Source organism: Xenopus tropicalis, chromosome 2 (genome assembly GCF_000004195.4).
Source record: "Xenopus tropicalis strain Nigerian chromosome 2, UCB_Xtro_10.0, whole genome shotgun sequence".
Taxonomy (NCBI): domain Eukaryota; kingdom Metazoa; phylum Chordata; class Amphibia; order Anura; family Pipidae; genus Xenopus; species Xenopus tropicalis.
In genome coordinates this window covers 110,532,369-110,556,005 of record NC_030678.2, presented here as the reverse complement: position 1 = coordinate 110,556,005, position 23,637 = coordinate 110,532,369, and the positions used below count along the sequence as shown (strand labels likewise).

At 39.4% G+C, this 23,637-nt stretch overlaps 1 protein-coding gene across 8 annotated transcripts in view; it reads right to left on the bottom strand.

Moving 5' to 3' along the window:
- The window catches only part of map4k4 (mitogen-activated protein kinase kinase kinase kinase 4), a 105,080-nt gene that overhangs the window by 48,106 nt on the left and 33,337 nt on the right, over nucleotides 1-23,637 (bottom strand). For all 8 annotated transcript variants that reach the window (XM_002934506.5, XM_004911785.4, XM_012957671.3 and 5 more), the window contains exon 3: nucleotides 13,391-13,447. In XM_002934506.5, coding sequence (XP_002934552.1) covers nucleotides 13,391-13,447 — 57 coding nt within the window. The remainder of the gene's footprint in view (nucleotides 1-13,390; nucleotides 13,448-23,637) is intronic.

The window sequence follows — 23,637 nt, the reverse complement described above, 5'->3', positions numbered from 1 at the left end:
CAGTGTGCAATCACTCTAAATGGCCTAGGGAACGGGCCTCTACTAATGTTTCAAGAGTCAGACCTTGACATAAAAAGGTATCAATACTATTTTCAACTGCAACAGCAGGAGCTTTTCCATGCTTATGTTGCTTCCCAAGTCTTTTACATTAAAATGTGGCTCACAGTTAAAAAAGGCTGGGGATCCCTGTCTTAGAATGCAAAATAGTTTTTGGTTCAACTCCCTCTTTAAAATGTATCTGCAGAGTGCTACATAAAAAAAAATCTGGATTATTTTCCCATTCAGTTCTAGCCCACTAGATGCCACTTGACCATATAGTAATTTATTTTTTCTGATAAGTCAGCAAATCTAAGCATTAGTAGTGGGTGGGCGATCCTGGGACATCATCTCCCACAAAGACGAGATAAAAACAGTGGTTTTGAATGGATGGCAGCAGTCTTCTTGCAGTCAGGTATAATCACAAGGATTAAGAGTGCCATATGCTCATATATTTAAATCTTAAATGCCCCTAGACACACAATACTTGTGTCAAATCCTGTCTTAGTGTTGCTGGCCTCATGGCCTACTTGGATAGTATTCAAAAGTGAAATGAATGATCCACTAACATTGTAGCTTGAGAAAAAGCAGCTCTGGTTAAAACCAAAACTACTATTAATTATATTGTGCTGCAAGAAGAATAATGAGGTAGAACACATTTTTAAAAACTGATTTTTTTTTTTAATTTAGTACTGTAATTCATTTTTAATTAATAATTAAATGTGCAGATATGGGATTTATTAAGCAGAATGCTTGCGACCTGGGGTTTTCTGGATAAGGGATCTTTCCATAGTTTAGACCACTATACTATACAATAGTCTACTAAAAAATAATTCTAATATTTAATAAACCCAATACGATTGTTTTGCCTCCAATAAGGATTAACTATATCTTAGTTGGATCAAGTACAAGCTACTGTTTTATTATTACACAGAAAAAGGAAACGTGAACGTTCTGAATTATTTGATTACAATGAAGTCTATGGGTGTTGACCTTCTTGTAATTCAGAGCTTTCTGGATAACAGGTTTTTTCTGGAGGTCACTGCATGCACTCAGTAACATCTCCACAGAATAAAGGATATCGGGTAATGATCCGCTCGCTTGGCGACATTGCAAAGCGAGCGGATCTTAGTGTATGGGGACCTTAAGAGAACAATACAGGAAACCCTATACAAATTCATCTCTTCCCATTTTTCACTTGACAAATAAACAAAAATACAGTTTAAAAAATTAGATAAGGCAATTCAAGTTAAAAGGCAGTAAATAAAGTAAATAAAGGGTTACCATAATAAAAAAAATATGATTTATTGTGGATTAAATAAAGATGTTGTACTTTACCACAAGATATATAGTTCATTTTGGTGGTGTACTGAAAAGGCAAACTTCCTGCATTTTCACACTCATTTTACTTTTTGGGATTTATACAGACACTTATAAATTTTGTCCTATGCCAGGGGTAGGGAACCTATGGCTCGGGAGCCAGATGTGGCTTTTGATGGCTGCATCTGGCTCACTGACAAATCTTTAATAAAAAAAATAACGGGAGACATGGCCTGCGCTTGGCGGATAGAAGACACGTTCTAAGCCTTAGAACACGTCTTCTATCCGCCAAGCGCAGGCCACGCTCTCCTCCGCATCGCATCCGGCGTTCTTGTGACCCACCATGCTACCTTGCCTCTGCACTCGGTGGATAGAAGATGTGTTCTAAGCCTTAGAATATGTCTTCTATCCACCAAGCGCAGGCCACACTCTCCTTCGCATCGCATCCGGCATCCTTGGGACCCACCCTACTTGCCCCTGCACTTGGCGGATAGAAGACGTGTTCTAAGCCTTAGAACACGTCTTCTATCTCCCGAGCCCAGGCCACGGCCTCCTCTGCATCGCATCCGGCATCCTTGGGACCCACCCTACCTTGCCCTCAGCATCCGCGGCCAAACATATTGTATGGCTCTCACGGAACTACATTTTAAAATATGTGGTGCTTATGGCTCTCTCAGCCAAAAAGGTTCCCGACCCCTGTCCTATGCAATTCCCTAAGTCAGTGCTGTCCAACTGGCGGCCCGCGACCCCCCTGTGTGGCCCCCCACCTGTCTGGCTGCTTTGATGGCTTACCTTTGAGTAAGCATTAAATGGTATCAGTACTGAGATTAACTGGCCCCCTGCATGGTTCTCACCTCAGATTCAGGCTGTAATCCCTCTGTATTGTTTAAAAATGTAATCCCCTGTGTTTTTCACACCTTTTAATACCTGCATTGTTCACCCCCTGCAGTGTTCACACCTCAGGCTCAGACTGTAATCACTCCCATTGTTCACTTCTTCACACCTCAGACATAGGTACTGTAGGCAGAGTATGGCACATACAGCCAGCATAGGGCAGGTAGAGTATGGCACACACAGGCAGCATAGGTCAGGGAGGGTATGGCACACACAGGAAGGGTAGGGCAGGCAAAGTATGGCACACACAGTCAGGGTAGGGCAGGCAGAGTATGGCACACACAGTCAGGGTAGGGCAGGCAGAGTATGGCACACACAGGCAGGGTAGGGCAGGCAAAGTATGGCACACAGAGGCAGCATAGGGAAGGCAGAGTATGGCACACACAGGCAGGGTAGGACAGGCAGAGTATGGCACGCACAGACAGCTTAGGACAGGCAGAATGCTTCCTGTGTGTGCCATGCTCTGCTTGCCCTATGCTGCTTGTGGGAGGTGAACCTGGCAGGGGGTTTGTTGTGGGAGTTTGTTAGCAGTTGGAAATAGCCATTAAATGGTCCCTAAGGTGTGTAATTATGTACTGGGGGTTGCTCTGCTATCCACAGGGGAGGAGGAGGCATATGGAATTTAAGGGTATATCTTAATGTGACATAATTCTTTCACATATGAATGATGGTTGATATCCCCACAGTAAGGACCAAGCATTTGGGATTTTGCTGTGCTACCACCATTGTGATAAAATAGGTGTGGTTTGAAGTGGGTGTGGTTTAAAAAGGGGAGTGGTCAAAACTGGCTTCCATTAGCGGCCCTCCACCATGTATGCTAGAGAAATTCCGGCCCTCGGCACCGTAGAAGTTGGACAGCACTGCCCTAAGTCATTATTTAGGGGGAAAAAGGTTTTTTTTCTTTTAAGGGGATGCTGTCTTGACATAATTCACTGCCCAGATTCTGTATCTAGAAACCCAGCAATTAAGCATGGAAGGGCAGATCTTTAATTGCCACTGGATACAGCACTGAAAAAGCTGGTTCCACACCACTGTCTAATCAAAAAGCAGAAAGATGAATCATGCAGCTCAGAACTGAAGCATTCTGAAACATACAAATTCTAAAGCAACATACAAACCTTTCTAGATCCTTTATCAAGCCTTTATTAAAGGGCACAGAACGGCATGCTTCCTTTTATCTTGCATCATACTTTTTTGGGGAAGAGAGTATGGTATGTACTGAGAACATGACAAACATCCTTTATTTACATGTATTACTGGGCACAAATAACAGGGCATAAAGAGACAATTAGTGTATATAAAAAGGTAAGCAGGAAAGAGCCCATTCCCTCTAACTTTCAAGGGACCCTCCACACAGTAAGGATATGCAAATATGTCATTGTCAGCATTATCATTCTGATTTTTAAACAAGAAACAGCAGCTTTTCAAATTGCCATTGTTGAAACAACTGCAAATTATGTAAGGGTTAAGGTCTATTAAAGTCTGCACAGTATCAATTGTTAGAAGAGCAGTTTGATATTTCTGAACTCTCAGTTTTAAGTATTCACATTAAGATTTTTAAATCTTTTTGTTATGGTAGGACCGCGCTTATTCTGAAAGGATTGTTTAAAAGGGATGAATCAAATTCAGGATTTGGTTTGGGATTCAGCCATTTTCAATAGGATTTGGATTCAGGCGAATCCACACTCGTGGCCGAACCAAATGCGAATCCTTAAAATCACAATTCTCTTTACCCCTTCCCGATTCTTTCATGAAGGATTCGGGGGTTCGGCTGAATCTGAAAACAGTGGATTCTGTGCATCCCTATTTAAAATTAAGATTTGCCCATCAAAGAAAACAACCATTTCAAGCGATACTGCCTAGTTGAAACTAGGAAGCTACCTGCTTTGTCCAGCAAACAATTGGACAATAGGCAAACTATTGCTAATGACAAATTTTTAAACCTGCCTCTCTGGTGTACGATCGTTCGGTGCCCACTAACCTTGCAATAATTTGACAGATTGTCAGATCACACTGAAATTGGTCATTACGGAGAGAAAAACATTCATGTATGGTCAGCTTAACAGTTACCAGATGTTTATGTATCCATAAAGTAACCAAAGGACCAGTAAGACATCACTTCTATTAGGGCTTCAAGAAACAACAAGCATAGGTTATCCAGTGTAGAGGTTATTTGAGGTTTTGTTGCCTCACAGTAGGCTTGTCTAAAACGGTCCATGAAAGTAATGATTTTTGTTACAAATATGTCAGGGTGAAAATCTTAACCGATATCTGTGTACTGTAGACATCAGTCGCTCTGTTGTTTAGTGATATTTAAATTTGCACGTAAACCATATATGCCAATGTATGGTGCATCTGAGATTTAGAAGGGAAGAGGAGACTTGGCTCTTCTTAATATCCTGCTGTTCTGATCATTCTGTTTGTCGGCCTGAATGATCAAAACAGACTGGTCCTGCCATGTGCATGTCCCCTAATATGGTATCCACACATTCCTTGGAATAAATGAATGTCATGCTAGAAAGGGGCATCCAAATGAATGCTTATAGAATACTAAATGGTTCACCTTGCATGCCACTTCATCGTCATTCGCAAACCCAAAGATGGGGTGCTGAGTCCACAAGGCAAAGCTGGAGGCAATGACAGCAAGCCATCTTGGACTAGAGGCACCAGAGCAGGCCCAAACCAGGATAATGCTACCACCATGTTTCACAGATGGAAATGCTAAAATGCACTGTTTGCCATTTTTTTTAGGTCTCGTGCATCCACAGAACATTTTTACTCAGTGGACTTCTGACTTATCCACATGGTCTATAGCAAACTGCCCAGCAATGTTCTTTTTGGATAGTTGTGGGTGAAGGCCCAGATTTTTGTTCTTTAAATAAGGCAGGCCTCCCACACTGAGAATCCTTGAGGTTCACATACTTTTGCCAAACACAAATATATAACCTTTTGATTTTCCTCAAATAGTAAATGAACAGGATTTATGTTTTCACCCATTTCTTTAATTTGGTTCTAAATATCTAGTTTTACAAATAAAAATATGTTTTAGGTTATATTTATGCTAGGATTGTCACATTTTGTCATTTTCTAATCAGGGCAGTGACATCACAGGGATAATCGAAATGACCTCAGTGGGTAGGGTGGTGCCATTTAGGGGCAGACGTTGCCATTAGCGGCTGGGAGTAATCATGTGGCGCATGGGGACTGACTTAATTTCAGTACTTTAGAGAACTTAGTTTTGTTTCTTTTGTTTCAGAATGGTAAAACTGGGCAGGCACTTTTGAATGGGACATCCTATGTGAAAAGCAGACAGGTGGAAACCATAATTTATGTAGAAACAATAAATATTCAAATGGGTACACAATCTTTCAAGCACCATTGCTTCAGCATAGACTTAAAAATATAGAAATTGGGGTTAAACAAGTTACTTTTTTTAGAACCAAGTTTAAGTGGTGACCAGTTAGATAAAAAGCAGTTCTGTACATTATTTTTTATGATCCAGATAAAATTTCAGGCACAGGACTAAACCACTGAAACATTTCCTTCTCAGCTCAGTGCCATATGGCTGTCTAAAGCTATTGTCACCTGGGAGACGGCCTCCCTTGCCTAATCCTAGAGCACAAAGCACTGCTGGCAACAGACAGGACTGCTTGCCGCTCCACATGGTTTGCACAAGGCACCATGATCCCAGGTGTGAGCAGATTATTACAAGGATTGACCTACTGACTACATCAACACTGTGCATTTAGATTAGAACTGCCCAGCCAAGGTCATACTGGGATAGAGCTCAACACAGACAGAACAGACGTGCCTTTAACCCATTCCTTAGTGCAAGGAACAGATCAAGCTATTGCTTGAGTGTGGGAGCTTATGTTTCCAGACTAAACATAACCTAGTGTGAATCATGCAAGACTGGGCATTATGAAAGATCCTAGAAAAGTTTCTTCAGCATAAGAAACCCAATGCAAGAGGAGGAGGCTGCACCAAAGCAAATTCACATGCAGAACTACAGATTAACAAAGTGCAGATCAGTGAGAAATTCCTGTCTTTTGGACCTCAAGCAACATTTATCTAAAGGGTTGAGGAATGCTGTGGTCAGATTCCCAGGGTCTTTCCCAGCACCACGGAAAAAGGCGTCTGGCTACATATATTTATAGACCCAGGTCCCAAAGCTCTGGCATTTATAATATATATATATATCTCACACTGTTCCACTGAGTTGGTTACATTAATGGGCATTTTAGATTTATTTTTTTTTCTTCTGTTCAAATGTATCTGTTTATGAGACACAAATTACTTTGATCTCAACATGCACCAGTAAGCGGTGATCTGATCACCAGTTCTTCCTTAGATATTTGATGGCAAAAAACAAGCTTATAAGACTGAAAAGCTATATCCTGTAATGAAATAGTTCATCTGCAGCGACTGGGGATTGCCTGCCACAAACAATGTAATAGAATAGCAGACCAGCTCTTGCAAAATTATTCCTCAGTAAAGAAATATAACTGGACCAAACGCAATATTATAAGACCAGGCTTCGTTTCTCTTGTGACCATGGACAAGGGTCACAGCACTGCCTGCATTGCCTGCCTGCAGATGCTCCCCACTCTATTTTGAATGGGGAAAAAGTAACATGCAGAATACATACTGTCAAACATAGATTACTGGAGAACACAAAACTAAATGTTCTAAAATAATACCTACCTAAAGGTGGCCATACACGGGCCGACTATAGCTGCCGATATTGGTCCCTTGGACCGATTCGGCAGCTAATCGGCCCGTGTATGGGGAGAGCAGAGCGGCCTGGCCGACCGATATCTGGCCTGAAATTGGCCAGATCTCGATCGGCCAGGTTAGAAAATCTGGTCGGATCAGGGACCGCATCGGCTCGTTGATGCGGTCCCCGATCCGACTGCCCCATTGCCGCCCACATAATCCGATCGTCTGGCCCCAGGGCCAAACGATCGGATTATTATTTTTACCTAAATGGTCCCCGATATCGCCCACCCGTAGGTGGGGATATCGGGGGAAGATCCGCTCGCTTGGCGACATCGCCAAGCGAGCGGATCTGCTCGTGTATGGCCACCTTAAGACTGCTAGCATCTGCACAGGCAGCACATTTCTCTCTTCAAATGAATATGAAGTTGCTGCAAGGGGCAAGGGTGTTTTGCCAGCAGTGGTGCCCCCTAAGAGGGCCATGGTTTAATCATTCATACTTTATGAAATGCATCTCATTAAACAGTGGCACTACAGAGGATTGTTCATCTGTATTGATTGCTAACCAGAAGTAGGATGTAACTTTACTTCCAATTTTGGATTTTGCCCTGTTTAGTAAAATAAATGACAAAAACCATACATATTTCCTAAATTAAAACAATAATAGCATGTTTAGCACCATTTACTAAACTAATGCTGGAAACTGTTCCATTAACATAAAATTATGAAGGACTAAAAAAAAACATAAAAAATGAGATGTCTGATGCTCACTAGCAGATTCAGGGCCATTAAAAATGACTTTTAGGGGAACATCCAGCCCATGGGCCACAAGCTGGAGATCTTTGACTGACCCTATTCCCCTAGCCAAGTGAGTTGTTAAAGCACTTTCTATAATATTCTTCACATTTTTTTATTTGTTGCGAATATATCTACTGGAACAAAAAAATGTGTGTATGCTTTTCTATGTTTACTTCTGCCCTCCTAACAAGTTACATTGCCAACAATGCCTTTATATGCACATGCATAATTTCCCTACATGCAGACAGACCAATGGGAAGCATATTAATTTAGTTCCAATTTATTGATTATAACTCTTCATTCTAATTAGCAAATGTTCTACAAACTAAACAGGATGAAGTGATTATCTAAATCAATGTCATGGAAACCATTAGAAGAGACAGCTTAATCCTTCCCTCTTGTGAAAATTGATGGAATAATTTGCTCTGTCAGGTTCAAAATAAAAATCATTTCTTACAGTTGCTTTCTACTCTCCAAATCAAACCTAAGTTTACCACACTGTGTAAACAGTAAGGCTAAGTTGGGGCTAGTAATAGTGTTATTTAAAGTCACTTCAACAGAAAGTGCAAACTCATATTTAGTCATGCTACACCTATAAATCTTTTTAGTGATAGTCATGCAGTAATCTACTATGATTAATTATACTATGGCTGAGTGCATGACACAAATATATCTTTCCTTACATCCTTTTGTTAGTCAGATTAACTATGAGAAATGAGCAGAAAAAGACGACTCCGTGTTAAAATAGAGCCCAGGAATTACGAATTGTGACTCAGTCTCTTAAAGGAACAGTAACACCAAAAAATTAAAGAGCTTTAAAGTAATAAAAAATATAATGCACTGTTGCCCTGCACTGGTAAAATTGGTGTGTTTGCTACAGTAACACTACTATAATTTATATAATAAGCTGCTGTGTAGCCACGGGGGCAGCCATTCAAGCTGGAAAAAAAGAGAAAAAGCACAGGTTACATAGCAGATAAGTTCTATAGAATACAATAGTGTTTTATCTGTTATCTGCTATGTGCCTGCGCCTTTTCTCCTTTGAATGGCTGCCTCCATGGCTACACAGGAGCTTATTTATATAAATTATAGTAGACTTTCTGAAGTAAACACACATCTTTTACCAATTCAGGGCAGCAGCACATTATATTTTAGTTACTTTTATACACTTTCATTTTTTGGTGTTACTGTCCCTTTAAGCTCAATCTCTTTAAATTGTTATAAGCCATTATAACTCCTACAAACTAGTTACTAGCCAGAGACTTAGCAACCCCTGACAAAACTGCAGTATAAACACGATATGGGCAAGAAGGATTATAGTGGTTCTTAAATCTTAAAACTATCACTTTTCTTATCTACTTTTTTTGTAATAAATCTGTAATTACCAACTTGTACAGGCAATAGTAAAAACACTGGGCCAGCCATCATAAGAGGTGGGGACAGGAGAGAGTCCTGTTAGCAACAAAGGGAAGATTCTTGCAGGGAGAGGGCATCTTCTATTTGGAAGCTTTTTTTTTTTTTTTTTTTTTTTTTTTTTAAATTTCACTTTTGGCAGGGACCAACTCCAGACCCCTAGACTGGCATGTCCTGCTAACTATGTATTATGGGGGAAGAGCTGGGTCAAGGAGCTTTAACACACAAGGCAAAGGTGATAACTTGCACATCTATAACTAGTGATGAGCAAATGTTTTTTCACAGGCATAGATTCACAGCGAATTTCCGCATTTCGCCATTGGCAAATTGTTTCCCAAAACTTCAGAGAAAAAGTTGCAGTCACATCAAAATAGGTGCGGTCGCAGGTGACCAAAAAAAAAAAGAGCGGGCGAAGAAAAAAGTCAAATGGCAAACACAGCGGTTTTGCAAATTTTACTGAGGTTTTGCTAATTTTTCGGCAAAACAAAACGGGACAGATTCACTCATCACTATCTATAACCTCAATATGTAACAGCAAGGCGACACATTTCTGGTAAGCAGCATTCTCACTGGAGACTGCATTTGTAAGTTTTTTTGTTACATATATTAGAGAACTAATAAGGACAGTTTAAGTTAAAGGTTCCACTCTTCCTCATAACAGTCACAGGGGTTAAATAGCAGAAAGAGTTATAAGAAAACAAGAACAATCCTACACAGTACTCATGGCAGCAACTGGTATAACTTGTTTCAATATTTTCCTCACAGAACAGAGCTATTTGGTTTTATCTTCAGCAACAAAACTTGAATCTGCAACATCTATCTCGCAGTTCTCTAGTGAACTGCAACTCCCAGAACTACAGCAATTTTGATATCATGTTTTACAACCAACAGTGTTTATATGATACCATGTTCCTAGAATTTTACTAGTACAAATGCACTAAACCAGGTTTGCGGATCCAGGGCAAACCCATAAATCTCCAAAATTGGAAGAGGGCTTATGTCTACATATTTGTAGACACCTGACACTTTGTGTCAGTGTTTACTTTTCGTGGGAATGCCAAATATTAAGAATAGACAGTCAGAATAGGGTGTCAAGAATATCCAACAGCTGGGAAAATAAGTGAACAAAACCATAGAAGGTTTTTTTTCCCATCAGCAGTCTAAATCAAGACAATTGAGATGCACCGCACTATAATGTAACTTTCAGGCCATAGAACACATTTTGGGTGAAATGAAATCCTTTAATTATATATTATATCATAAGAAAAAAATTTGGGAACCCCTCTTAATTTATTGGAGTTTTATAATTGGCTAAGTTTTCAAAGTAGCAACTTCCTTTTAATATATAACATACCTTATGGTAGTATTTCAGCCGTGGCAAAGTTTATTGGATTAACAGAAAATATGCAATATGCATCATAACAAAATTAGACAGTCAGGAGACTGTGACGGCCATTCCAGAATATTGTACTTCTCCCGCTGCATAAACCACTTTGTAGATTTCCAACTATGTTTAGGGTCATTGTCTAGTTGGAATATCCAACCCCTGCGTAACATCAACTTTGTGACTGATGCTTGAACATTATCCTGAAGAATTTGTTGATATTGGGTTGAATTCATCCGACTCTCCACTTTAACAAGGGCCCCAGTCCCTGAACTAGCCACACAGCTTCACAGCATGATGGAACCTCTACCAAATATGACAGTAGGTAGCAGGTGTTTTTCTTGGAATGTGGTGCAAGTCATGCAAAGTGCTTTTTGTTATGACCAAATAACTCAATTTTTGGCTCATCAGCTCATCAGTTCCAAAATGTTCCAAAATGACTGTGGCTTGTCTAAATGAGCTTTTGCTACAACAAGCGACTCTGTTTGTGGCGTGAGTGCAGAAAGGGCTTTTTTTCTGCCCAGCCGTACAGATGTTCTTAGTGCAAATTGCGCTGAATTGTAAAACCATGTACAGATACACCATCTGCAGCAAGATGTTCTTACAGGTCTTTGGAGGTGATCTTTGGGTTATCTGTAACTATTCTCACAATCCTCTGTATATGCCGCTCCTGTATTTTTCTTGGCCTGCAGATCTGGGTTTTACAGCAACTGTGCCTGTGGCCTTCCATTTTGATTACATTCCTTACAGTCAAAACTGACAGTTTAAACCTTCCACTTTTTGTAGCATTCCCCCAAACCATAACAATAACAATAAAACTACAGCCTCACAGAGCAATAGTTTTTTGGTGGGGTCAGTGACCCCCATTTAAAAATGACAAGAGTTGCAAATAATGAAGACCTACTGAAAAGTTGCTTAGAATAGGACATTCTATAACATACTAAAAGTTAGCTTAAAGGTGAACCACCCCTTTAAGACTGGCAGGTTAAGGTTGAAATTTGGGCAACCAATGCAGGGTCAGGTTGGGTGCGGGTCAGACTGCAAAAGTACACTCTCCCTCTGTTCCCAAAGTTTCCCTGTCTTGTAATCTACGGTGTGCATAGAGGTAGAGTACATAATGCAAAGATGTGGGTAAAGGTTGGGTGCGGGTCTTACAATTGCAACATTTTGCGAGTTACAGCTGGTTAAGGTTTTGCAGGTTAGGGATAAATGCAGACCAAGAACCGGCCCCTATGCTCAGAACAGCTTTCAGATGTGCCTGCACTTGGAGCCACTGCGTCGGGTCAGATACAGGCACATAGTGATTTTGGCACCAAAATCCATAATCCACTAAATGTACCTGCACCCTGGTTGACGTAGTGGCTCTGGATGCAGACACATGGAAAGGCTTTTTGGACTGTAGGGACTTATTCTCGGGCTGTGTAAAGGTGGCTATTTGGTAAGATTTGCTTGTTTGGCAAGGTCACCAAATAAGCAGATCTTCTCCTGATGTGCCCACCTAAAAGTGGGCGATTTCTGGCTAATTCGCTCTTTTGGCCCTAGGGTCAAACGATCAAATTACAATAGCGGGCATAGGCGCAGTTGGACCAAGGACCACATCAGCAAGCCGATGCGGCCTCTGATCAGACAGAAAATCAAACATGCCCAATTGATACCTGCCCAGTTTTAGGCCAGATATTGGCCTGGTAAAGGAAAGCAGGCCAATTTAACAAATTTTTTAACAAATGTATTTCACAAATATGCAATAAAATGTCAAAGTTTGCCCAGGTCCAGTAAACCACAGCAACCAATAGGATGGTAAATGCTACCTGCTGACTGGTTGCTACAGCCGACAAGAAAAGTAGTAAGCATATTGCATGTAATTATATAATCACAATAGGGTTATTTAGTTTTCTTAAAGTTGTTTATCTTATTTGTGTATTCTAAATCTATTCTCCCTGCTGCAAATACACTAATGCAGAGAGCTGATTCCAGCATGAGTGATCTGTAATGCACCACTAAAAATCAGCATGGCTGAGTTGTTTACAGTAGGGTAAAAATATTAGGTTATGGATACACTCAGATTAACCACTAATATTTCATTACTACCATTAATATCTCAAAAACTAGAATATATGTTTATATCAATGCAGTGCCCCTTTAAGAAATAGATATGATATTCTATACTGAATATTTATGAACATTTTTACCACACATCAGAACAACAATATTTAAGAAACCGGTGGTCAAAGAACAGATACAATCATAGCTCTGCCGGGAACATCAGCAGACAACTAGATTCTTGGCTGATGTCCTACAGACCTAGGCTGCGAGGAAAGACCATACCATATGCCACACAAGTCTGTCTTTTTGAACCTTTATTGTTTGGGTTTGGGGGTAGGGCAGTTATAAGGTAGGAAAAAAAAAAATTATTATATATATTATTATATAATATATTATATATATATATATATATATATATATATATATTATATATATATAAGCAGGTAGAGAAGCGGAGTTACTTTTCATAGATCTTTTTTTCTTAAGATTTAAAATTGCACATGTAGACTAAAAGTGTTAAAATTCTCTGACCAGGGAAAAAAATACATATCAATTTAATTCATTAAGGAGGGGTGGCATCTAACATGTTGGCACTCTCAGCTGAATTAAGGTTTCCTTGTCCTTCAATACAATAAATTATCAATGTGTTCATTAAAATGCTGGTCGGAATGATTTTTCAGCAATTTATTTAGGTATGAAATTTCTTCTCGGGTTAGAAATGCACATTTTTAACTTTAGAGTACTAAACGATGGGAATAAATGCATACAAGTTGACTGATCATTTACCTCTGTAACATCCATGACTTTGATGGCTGCAAGTTGGCCTGTTTTGACATGTCGGCCCTAAAAAGCAATCAAGAAATCTTGTTAAAATTCATACAACATACAAATTAAACATGGCAAAAATGTGGACATGTAAATCATTTAAGTTAGTTTCTTTAGAACTTAGCATTAAAAATACTGTAACCTGACGTGTGTTGGTAAGGTGATAAAGTTATGGTTCTTGCACTTAGATAGGACACACTTCCTCCTTGCCCTCAAGCAATAAAACAGTTGTGTTTTTACACCTGCTCTTTATTTGTACTTATAACTCATAGCCAGGTAATGACTGCTTATTTATACCTAAAAACTAATCCTGCTTTAATTCTATAGGTATTAAAAGGAACCCACTACTAAAATGCACCTATACAAGGGTATTTTGTAACATCCACAATGGTCTACTATAAAAAAAATTATAAAAAAAAACCACATTCATGTAAACTTCAAAGTGGTCCTCATTTATTCTTAATTTTAGTGGTTGCCAAGATATTAGTAGTTCTAGGCTGCTAATACCGAGCTTTTAACTCTTTGAAGGTCTCTTTGATGGCTCAGTGTCAGTGACCCTAAATCTCTATGTACTTCCTGTGTAGTCGGTTAACCCTAGAGATGCTAGGCAAATATCTCAATCTACTGAAAACATAAATAATGTAAATTGCAAAAGTGTTTAGAGGGTCACTTCAAATAAGTGTACATGAATTAGGTTTTGTATTGCTGTAGATCCTCTTAACGATTACACCTTAGTGTCACAAATTTGTGGTTTCTTAGTGGATGTAGAGCATCCAATTGAGTTACACTATTTTCTGTCACCATCAATACCATCACACAAACGGAAGCTTCTTTATACATAACTTGTGTTCATATTTGTAGTTATTGTTGTTAGCATGGCTCTTCAATGACTACTACTTTGGTGGATAGCATTGGGAACTAACCTGGAAAACCTGTCCCTGGAAAATGATTAAATAACATTTAATTAGGATTATAAATATTGTGTTTTCATTGGGGAAATATATGTAAATGGATATGTCTGCATTTTCTTTTGCCCTCACAGAGCAGCAGTTCCATAATGCTTTATGGCTGGGGTTCTAGCTATTTAAAATAACCCAGATCACAGTGATCAAAGAAAACATTTCATTTTCATCACTGCAAGGAAGGAACTCCACAACTTTTCAAACTACATAATTTTGTGCAAACTTGACATATTTAGTAACTTGGCTCTAAATGGAATAGCTTTTTCCCACCAAATTTTTTTTCAGTGTGTGTTAGATATATCTACTAAACAATAATGGGTACAAAACTGACTAGGCAGCTCTTACAGCTCATCAGAAAATATTTATGGGTAACATGAAAAAAACTATTTTGGGGAAGACAAAAACATAAAGGGAGTGATGCTTAATCTTTTTCAAGGAGAGGGAGTGAGATAGACTAACTAAAATCAGTGTACCCTAAGGCCCAAGAATTATAAGTACATAAAAGCTAAACACAAACCTCACTGTGTTATTTAGGACAAATGGATGATTCACATGGTACAAAACTACAATATCCCTAATGGAGAAATGATTTAACATGCAAAAAAAAAAATGCCCTGTAGTGGTGTGCCAGAAACTATTCATGCATGCACTGTGTAGATCTGAAGTTTGTGCCACGTGGGAGCCCATTGCTGGATTCCTTCTCCCCAGCTCTGAGCGTATGCCAGCAGTTATCCAGTGAGAATGCTGTATCTAGGAGAAGGCAGAAGAGCAGGGGCAGAGCGCAGCTGTGCATTGCTAGGCGCACATGCTCACTACACTGTAATGAGCTCATCTGCACAAGATCACCATGTCATATCAGCTGCAGATAGCACTGCTCACCTAGAAACAAAACAGTTCAGAAAGGAAAAAAAGGAACAGCCAATAAAAGCATTCTACCCCCTCTCAACTACCCGACAAGCACTATGATTGGTACCTTCAGGTGACGGGGTCATTTGGGCTGACCTGGTGTCTCTGGACTACCAGAAATTCCCCCATATGGAATCTTTATAGCAAGGCCTTTACAAAGAAAAACCTAATACAATTCTAAGAAAAATCACTGCCTGGCCAGTGCTAACAAGGTCTGCTTTAGAGGCCACAATCAACACTGCAGTATGATGTCATATCTGACATCTGCATGGGTTTAACAATCCAAACTGTATGTTTTCACTTAAGCGTCTTTCTAAAGAATAAGAAAAGTTCTCAAATAGGTTTTGAAAATGGTTATATCCTCCAGGGAGACATCTGTGCCAAATTTCCAAGACTAAAGATAAAACCAACCCCCCCTTTTAAAGGCACCCTAACCTAAGTCCATTCCTTATTTAAAAAGTTATTCCCTGTTTTGTCATTCAGTGCTAAATGGGTTGCAACACAGAAGCAGATTTTGTCCTAAACACAGATCTCCAAAGGTATGTATGTATGTATGTATGTATGTATGTATGTATGTATGTATGTATGTATGTATGTTTTTATATACACACACACACACACATATGACTGAAACGTAACGTTTGCTGTATGTTCCTACTAAATACACATTTGGTTTTTCACTAAAAAAAATCCCGGTGTTGATGGTCATTTTGTGGATTCTAAGTTTTTTGAAGCAGAGTGCTACCCTATGGACATATAAATATATACATAACAGTCTTTCTAGTGTCTGCACTCTGCTGCATAAAAAATTCACTCGTAGTGGGGTGCTTAGTCAAATCAATTGCATGCAAATTATATTTTCAGACTGGCACACCCTTATTAAAATTCAATGTTTTTATTACAAGCACATCGCACAAAAATCCGACATTTCGGTGAGGATTTTTTGTTTTACCACCTGCCAGGATTTCTATCTTGCAGGTTAGTGCTAAAACACAAAGGTTTTGCAGGGTCAGCATGATTATCATTACTGGAAATAAAGTTTTTTTATGATTATCATTACTGGCAAACTATTTTTGGCTTTTTGATGCCCACCCATATGCTATAAATCACTTAGGAGGCAATCTTTGCCAAAACAAAACTACTTTCCAAAATATTACTCATTTTTAAGCAAAAGTAAGCAACCTCCAATTATACTAGGCTAGGCAAGCAAACCACCAAATCATTACTCCCTTTCTGGGGTCAAAAGAGATTTACTCTGTACAAGTTTCACTCTAAGCCCTTTAAAATACCTTGTGATTAAATGAAACCCAAGACATAATGGTTAGAACAAATTGTCTTTTTGTTTAAAAAATTAGAAGGACAAACCATGATCCAAAAGCACCAGCCTGCTGAAGCTGCCTTCCCAAAAATCGAGATAGTCAGTAATATTTTCTGAAGCACACTGATTTATAGTAAGTATACAAGTTAGGGGGTGGCTAGCATCAGAGAAAAGATGAATACAGGTATGGTTTCATTATTCGGAAACCCATTATCCAAAAAGCTCTGAATTACGGAAAGCCCATTTCCCATAGACTACATTATAAGCAAATAATTATAATTTTTAAAAATTATTTCCTTTTTCTCTGTAATAATAAAACAGCATCTTGTAACCAACCAAGATATAATCCATTCTAATAAGTGGCAAAAAAAGATCATAAAGATATCAGTGTTATATAAATAAAGGATAAATAAGTGGGTTTTATTATTTGCCACTGGCCAAGTAATCTATTTTTCCCCCACCACAAAATCAGCAGAACCTATTTCTAACCAGCACCATGCAGGACAGTGGTATTGAGACCTATTTTATTTTTGTTTGAGATTCTCATTAAGGTCCAACTTTTGCCCAAAGCATCAGACAATACCAAGAAGCAGAAACCCTAGCTACTTCTGGATTTTGACAGAACAATTAATTGTGTTCAAGTACATAAGAGAGGACATCTCATTTGTGATGACAATCTTGGTTTAATGACTCAGGCCCTTCTCTTACTTACAGCATTCCTCAGACACTTTCCTTCCTTACTCTTCAATCAACAAACATTCTAGCAGCAACACTCAAATCATGACTTCAAACCAAAAACAGCCAAAAAGGAATTTTAATGCACGGTTATGCAAGGAGGTTTCACACAACTGGATTACTCATTTACTAACAAATTGCTAACATATTAATTCTCACAAAAAAATTGTCCTTGCAAACTGCATTTAATCAATGTCACATAAGGTAATTCCTACTATTTTAATTCTGCTATGATTAGAAGCCCCAAAAGTTAGGGTGTACATGCATGTATGGAAACATTGAAGTCAGTGTCTCTGACACAGAGGCTAAAGATGCACATACAAAAGCCTATAAAAGCTGTTGACTCAGCACCTCCAGAACATCTTGGCAGCTTCTTGGCCCATGTATGAGACCCTCCAACAGGTACGTGCTACGAATATCTAGCAGAAAATTGACCATGTTTAAATCCTGTTGAATGAGGACCACATCAGTGTGTTGATGCATTTCACCCCAGATTTATGTATGAACCTATCGTTTGCTTCAGGGCTAATGATCAGAACAGCCCTATTTGACCCTGCGCATGAGAAGCCAAATCGAGTCTAGATCATCTTGTTTGATGACCTTGCTAAATGAGCAGGCCTTTAAGTACTGAGCATTTCTGAGCTGAGGTTTGCCTGTGGGAAAACTGTAAAAAAAAAAAAAAGTGGCAGATAGTGCCAGAAGTGCAACAAGCAAGTACAGGGTGGCAATTAAAAATGACCACCACATTTTTTTACCCCCATTTAAATACTTGGCTCTAGTTGTTAAATCTTAATTGCTGGTATGTGGCTCCAAATGTATTTTTGTACACATCTTTGCATTTGATAGGAAAAGCACCGGTTTTCCATCTGAGTCAATCTTACTGTTCTTTCCTGCTTTTGTTTTTTGAAACGTCAAAGAGAACAGAAAAAGATATATCCTGCATTAACTGTTTCAACAGTAGGTCATACAATGTAAAAGTTAACAATTTGCTGTAATGGCTAACCAGTTTTACATTCTCTTATTGCATTAAATAAAATAAATAAAATAAAATGGATAACATTATTTAACTGCACGTTGCAGAATATCCCATTTACCACCAGCTGGGTTTAAACACATGCATGTGACAGCTCAGACACTAGCATTAGCTGACAACTACCATTTTCAGGAGCATTAGACAAAGAAAATGGTTTGTAGATGTGTTTTTCATGTCATTGTGTTTGTGATGCACACTGAACTTTAGTATGGGTAGATGGATAGCCATTTCTATTTGTGAAACCAATAACTGCACCAACTCAGACAAACATTTTTAGCTCAATGACAAACTGAAGGGTGATAATGCACTGCAATATGCATCATGAGAGTAAGCTTTTTTTCTGATGAAATAGGCATTTTAGCCTCTATGTATTATAAAAATCCTCTAAAATGTAGAGCAGCACATACAATGGAAAATAAATGCAAAGCATGACAAAAATAAAAGCTGCATTGAGTCTTTAACTCTTATGTATGTATGTATGTATGTATGTATGTATGTATATATATGTATCTATATTTGCATACCCCCTCATTTATACCATACTACTTGGGTATGTAACACTAAACATTTTCACAATACAGACATGGTGGCAAAAGCAGAAAAAGGGCAATGAGTAATTTCCATGTAGATACCAGTTACCACATACCAGAGAGAAAAAAGAGAAATGAGGCCCCTAACATGCCCTAGCCTAGTCCATATGTGCAAGCAAGGAAATATGGCACAGGGTCCCACTTCGAAAAACTAGGGCTTTTACATACCATACATCCATCTTCTGGCCATGGCGATTCTAACTTAAATAAACACAGCTGCTGAAGATAATAAACCTAACAACTCCCTGTTACAGGACTCTCAGATTCCTGCTCAAAATGAAAACATAGGTAAAGTAAAAGTATTTTTAATAGGGCCCATGCACTGCGGATCATGCAAAAAGAATATGAGAGACATAAAATTGGGACACCCATTCTACCAGTACCACTGGAGCAGGGATCCCCAACCTTTTACACCCGTGAGCCACATTTAAATGGAAAGTGTTGGGGAGCAACACAAGCATTGAAAATGTTCCTGGGAGTGCAAATAAGAGCTATTTGGTAGCCCCCATGTGGACTGGAAGCCTACAGAAGGCTCTGTTAGGCTTTATACCGGGTTTTATGCAACCAAAACTCACCTTCAAGCCAGAAATTCAAAAATGGGCACCTGCTTTGAGGCCACTGGGAGCAACATCCAAGGGGTTGGTGAGCAATGTTGCCCACGAACCACTGGTTGGGGATCACTGCACTAAAGGCTGCTTTCAAAGGGAATTTCACCACAATGCTTCTTAATAATCACCTACAAAGTTTGGTATACAAAAGAGTCAGCAGAGACTTCACTTATGGACCTGGCAAAACTTCAAAGAATTCTTGCAAACATCTCAATGAACAAATGGTCATTAGAGCATTTACCCACAAACAGATGCAATGAGTATTTCTGATGCATCCACTGTAATGTTCCCGGGCTATCTACTTTTCACTTATAATCTATGCCAACCTCTGTAACAACAAAAGCTTTTTAATTGGAAGTCAATTAACACAAGATACAGGCCTTACAAGCATATTCTATACCAGTGTCATACAATAAGTTTCTTTCCCATTTAATGATAATAAACATCAAAAGAAAGCAAAAAAGACAAGTGTTCATCTTGCATACAAGCTACTGATTGAGAAATTCTGAATGTCAGATTAAACCATTAGAACTATTTATACCACCTAAGGTAGGCCTGCTTACCACCTAATATATTTAACATTAATTTTTTTTTTTTTTTTTTTTTTTAAATGAACAGTTGATTTATTGAATTCTTTTTTTCCAAATTGGTAATAAAAAGTTCTTTATACATAAAACCCAAACTGTACTACATGACACTTATAAGAGGTTACTGCTTTCAGCTTGGTGTACAATACGGAAAATCACTTTTCACAAATACATATAGAAGACCTACTGCCAGCTTGACTTCTGCATTCAAACACAAAGGAACACGCTATTTAGCAGGTGTAAAACAAGGCCAATATCTTATATTAGGTTACCAGTTAAGTCTTTCTTCAGATTATTGCCACCAACTGCATTGTGGATTTTCCTTTACTGAACCACAAGCACATGGGAAATGGGCCCACTGCTGAACAATGAGGGTCACTGTCACATTGATGACTAATGGCAAGCTGCCCCATATCAATGCCTGACCACAGAAAAGCCTTTCTAAGAGCGGTCACATGACCAGCCTAGATGGTAAAGTAAAATTAGATCATCCAGGCTGTATAATGTTTAGCTCAATTTGCATCAAACCCATTAAGCTATTACCCATTAGGCACTTCAGAAAGTCAGGGACACATTAGACCTACAGCAGCAGGCTCTGTTCAGTTAGGCAGCTGTCAAGGAATAACAACCTGGAGTTACTGCTGAGTGCGGCAAATAACTGAGGTTGGATGAACAAAAGGAAACCAAAAGTCATGCTGGGGAGAGTATTAAATGGTTAGTGACAAAATATTGGCAATGCGAAAATGTATGCCTTCACATAGACAAATTGCAAGAGAATTTGTAAACTGTGAGTGAGGGTAATGTTCCATAGGGAGCTTAGTTGCACGCGATAAATCTCTGCTTCCCTGGGGCTAAGCCGCCCCAAACCTGCTAGGCACCTTAAAAATACAAATATAAAAAAACCTCACTCAGTTTCTGCACTGTCCTGGAAATTGTCTCCTGTTCTGCTGTGCTCTCATTGGATCTTTCTTCTTGTGGATTCTCCAATCAGAGCACAGCTTTCTTGACAGAGCATAAAATTGACCAAGGCACAGATGCACACAGGGCTTGGGAGATATCACAAACTGAAGGCAGTGCAGAAATGAAGACTGAAAAGAAGAATCTGCAGACAGGTATTATTCAGTTCTAAAGGCTGAATCACTAACTGAAATTAAATTGTTTTTTGCCTGACCTGACAGTTATAATATCCCTATCACCTATCCAGATGCATGGTAAGTTAACTCTTTCCCCCTGAAACACTTAATTGTGTTTATATATCAGTTGTTTTTTGCACTTACTATTTTTTTTACTTTTGTCATTGTTTTGTTAATTTCTAGTTAGTTACAGAGGGGCCAATGTTGTGTATCAGTGCCAGTGTTATAGTGCCAGGGCCTGAATATCTGCCATCAGTACCCACTGCTTCTCACTGCATATAATGTGCTGGTTTTGTAAATACAGACTGCGTCTCACATCTAAGGGGGGGGGGGGGGGTCACTTTTAAGTTAACTTTTAGTATGTTATAGAATGGCCTATTAGCAACTTTGCAATTGGTCATCCTAATTAATTTTTCTATATTTGCCTCTTTCCAGCTTTCAAATATGGGTCACTGACCCCAGCTGCCAAGAAGTACTGCTCTGCGGGGCTACAATTTTATTATTGTAATTTTTTAATACTTATTTTTCCATGCAGGCCCGTTCACTATTCATATTCCCATCTCTTGCTTAAACCACTACCTTGTTGCTATGGTACATAAGACCATAGAAACCAGATCGCTGCTGAAATACCAAATGAAGAGCTGCTGAACAAAAAGCTAAATAACTGAAAAACCATTAAAAATAAAAGAGGACCAACTGCAAATTGTCTCAGAATATCAATGTCTACATCATATTAAAAGTTAATTTAAAGGTGAACTACCCTTTAAAGCTAACTGATCACAAACACAAATGAATGGAGAACCCCTCACAATAGTGCACGTATTAATACTTTTACATCCTAAGCATTTTAGGGTTAAAAAAAAAAAAAAAAGCACTCCCACCTGCACTTTTGAGCAGTATCACCAGCAACGAATCCACTTAGTCTCACATTAGCTTCAGGTCAGTCTATGTATGACCCATCTTTAGCCTCCCAAAACAAAAAAGTCAACCTCCGCCTATGGCCTACACCAGGGGTAGGGAACCTACGGCTCGGGAGCCAGATGTGGCTCTTTTGATGGCTGCATCTGGCTCCCTGCCAAATCTTTAACAAAAAAAAATAGCGTGGGGCGTGGCCTGCGCTTAGCGGATAGAAGAGGTGTTCTATGCCTTAGAACACATCTTCTATCCGCCAAGCGCAGGCCACGCCCTCCTCCATGTCCGGCATCCTTACCGGGTTGCACTTGAACCAGGGCCCAGGGAACTGAGAGGGACATTGGAGCAGAAACCTGTCACGCTTGAATTGAAAATCAAATGTGGGCAATATGTCTCTGTTGGGGCTACAAAGAGAAGCCAACTGTGCACTGTGCTAGGTAGCCCTCTAGTTATACCACTAACAAGCCATATTGAACAGCTAAAGATGACACCCACCCTACCTTGCCCCGCAGCATCCGCGGCCTTCGGCCTAGCTCCCGTTGGCCATTGTATGGCTCTCACGGAATTACATTTTAAAATATGTGGTGTTTATGGCTCTCTCAGCCAATAAGGTTCCCGACCCCTGGCCTACACTTTGCTTCAGTGTTCTGAAGTCCCACAAAAGTTGCCTGCAAGAGGAAACTTTGTGCACCTACGATTCCCTTTAGAGCCAGTGGAAAGGCTTTTTGGGGAGATAAATCGCCCGCGGTAGCAGAGATTTATCAGGGGTGACTAATCTCCCCATGGGACATTACCCTTAAACCACAACTCCTGTTACTCAGAAAAAAAAAAAGACTTGAAATGTTAGTTTGCACCAGTGAATGTAATAAAAAAATTATTACTGAAAATTATTTTTGCCCTAAAAGATTATCACCTTCAAGCATGCCTTAAAGGACATGTAAACCTCTCAATAAAATCTCTCAATATCTGCCACACTGGTTGCCCAGAGGTTAATAGTAAGGCTGCAACATCTCCTTAAAGGACATGGAAAGGCAAAGTGACTTGGGGGTGCCAAAATGTTAGGCACCCCCCAAGTGACTTTAATCGCCTACCTTTTACCCCAGGCTGGTGCCCCTGTTGGTAGAGAACAGCACCAGCCCGGGGTAGCTGCAGCGCTTCCTGCTTCACGAGCGCGTGCATGCGCAGTAGAGTGAAAAACCAAACTTTAAAGGAAAAGTAACACTAAAATTTTTTAAGTAAAAAAGCTATTCTACCCTGCACCAATAACTGCCCTATCCTGCAAACCACTTAGTATTTTAAATGCTTCAATAGAAAATACCTTCTAAAACTTGGCTTCCTGTCAATTGAACTATGGCGATAAGGCGAAGGAAGGAGCTGCGTCCACTATGCGACGATCGATTAATCGGGCCTAGCCTTCTTTCTGT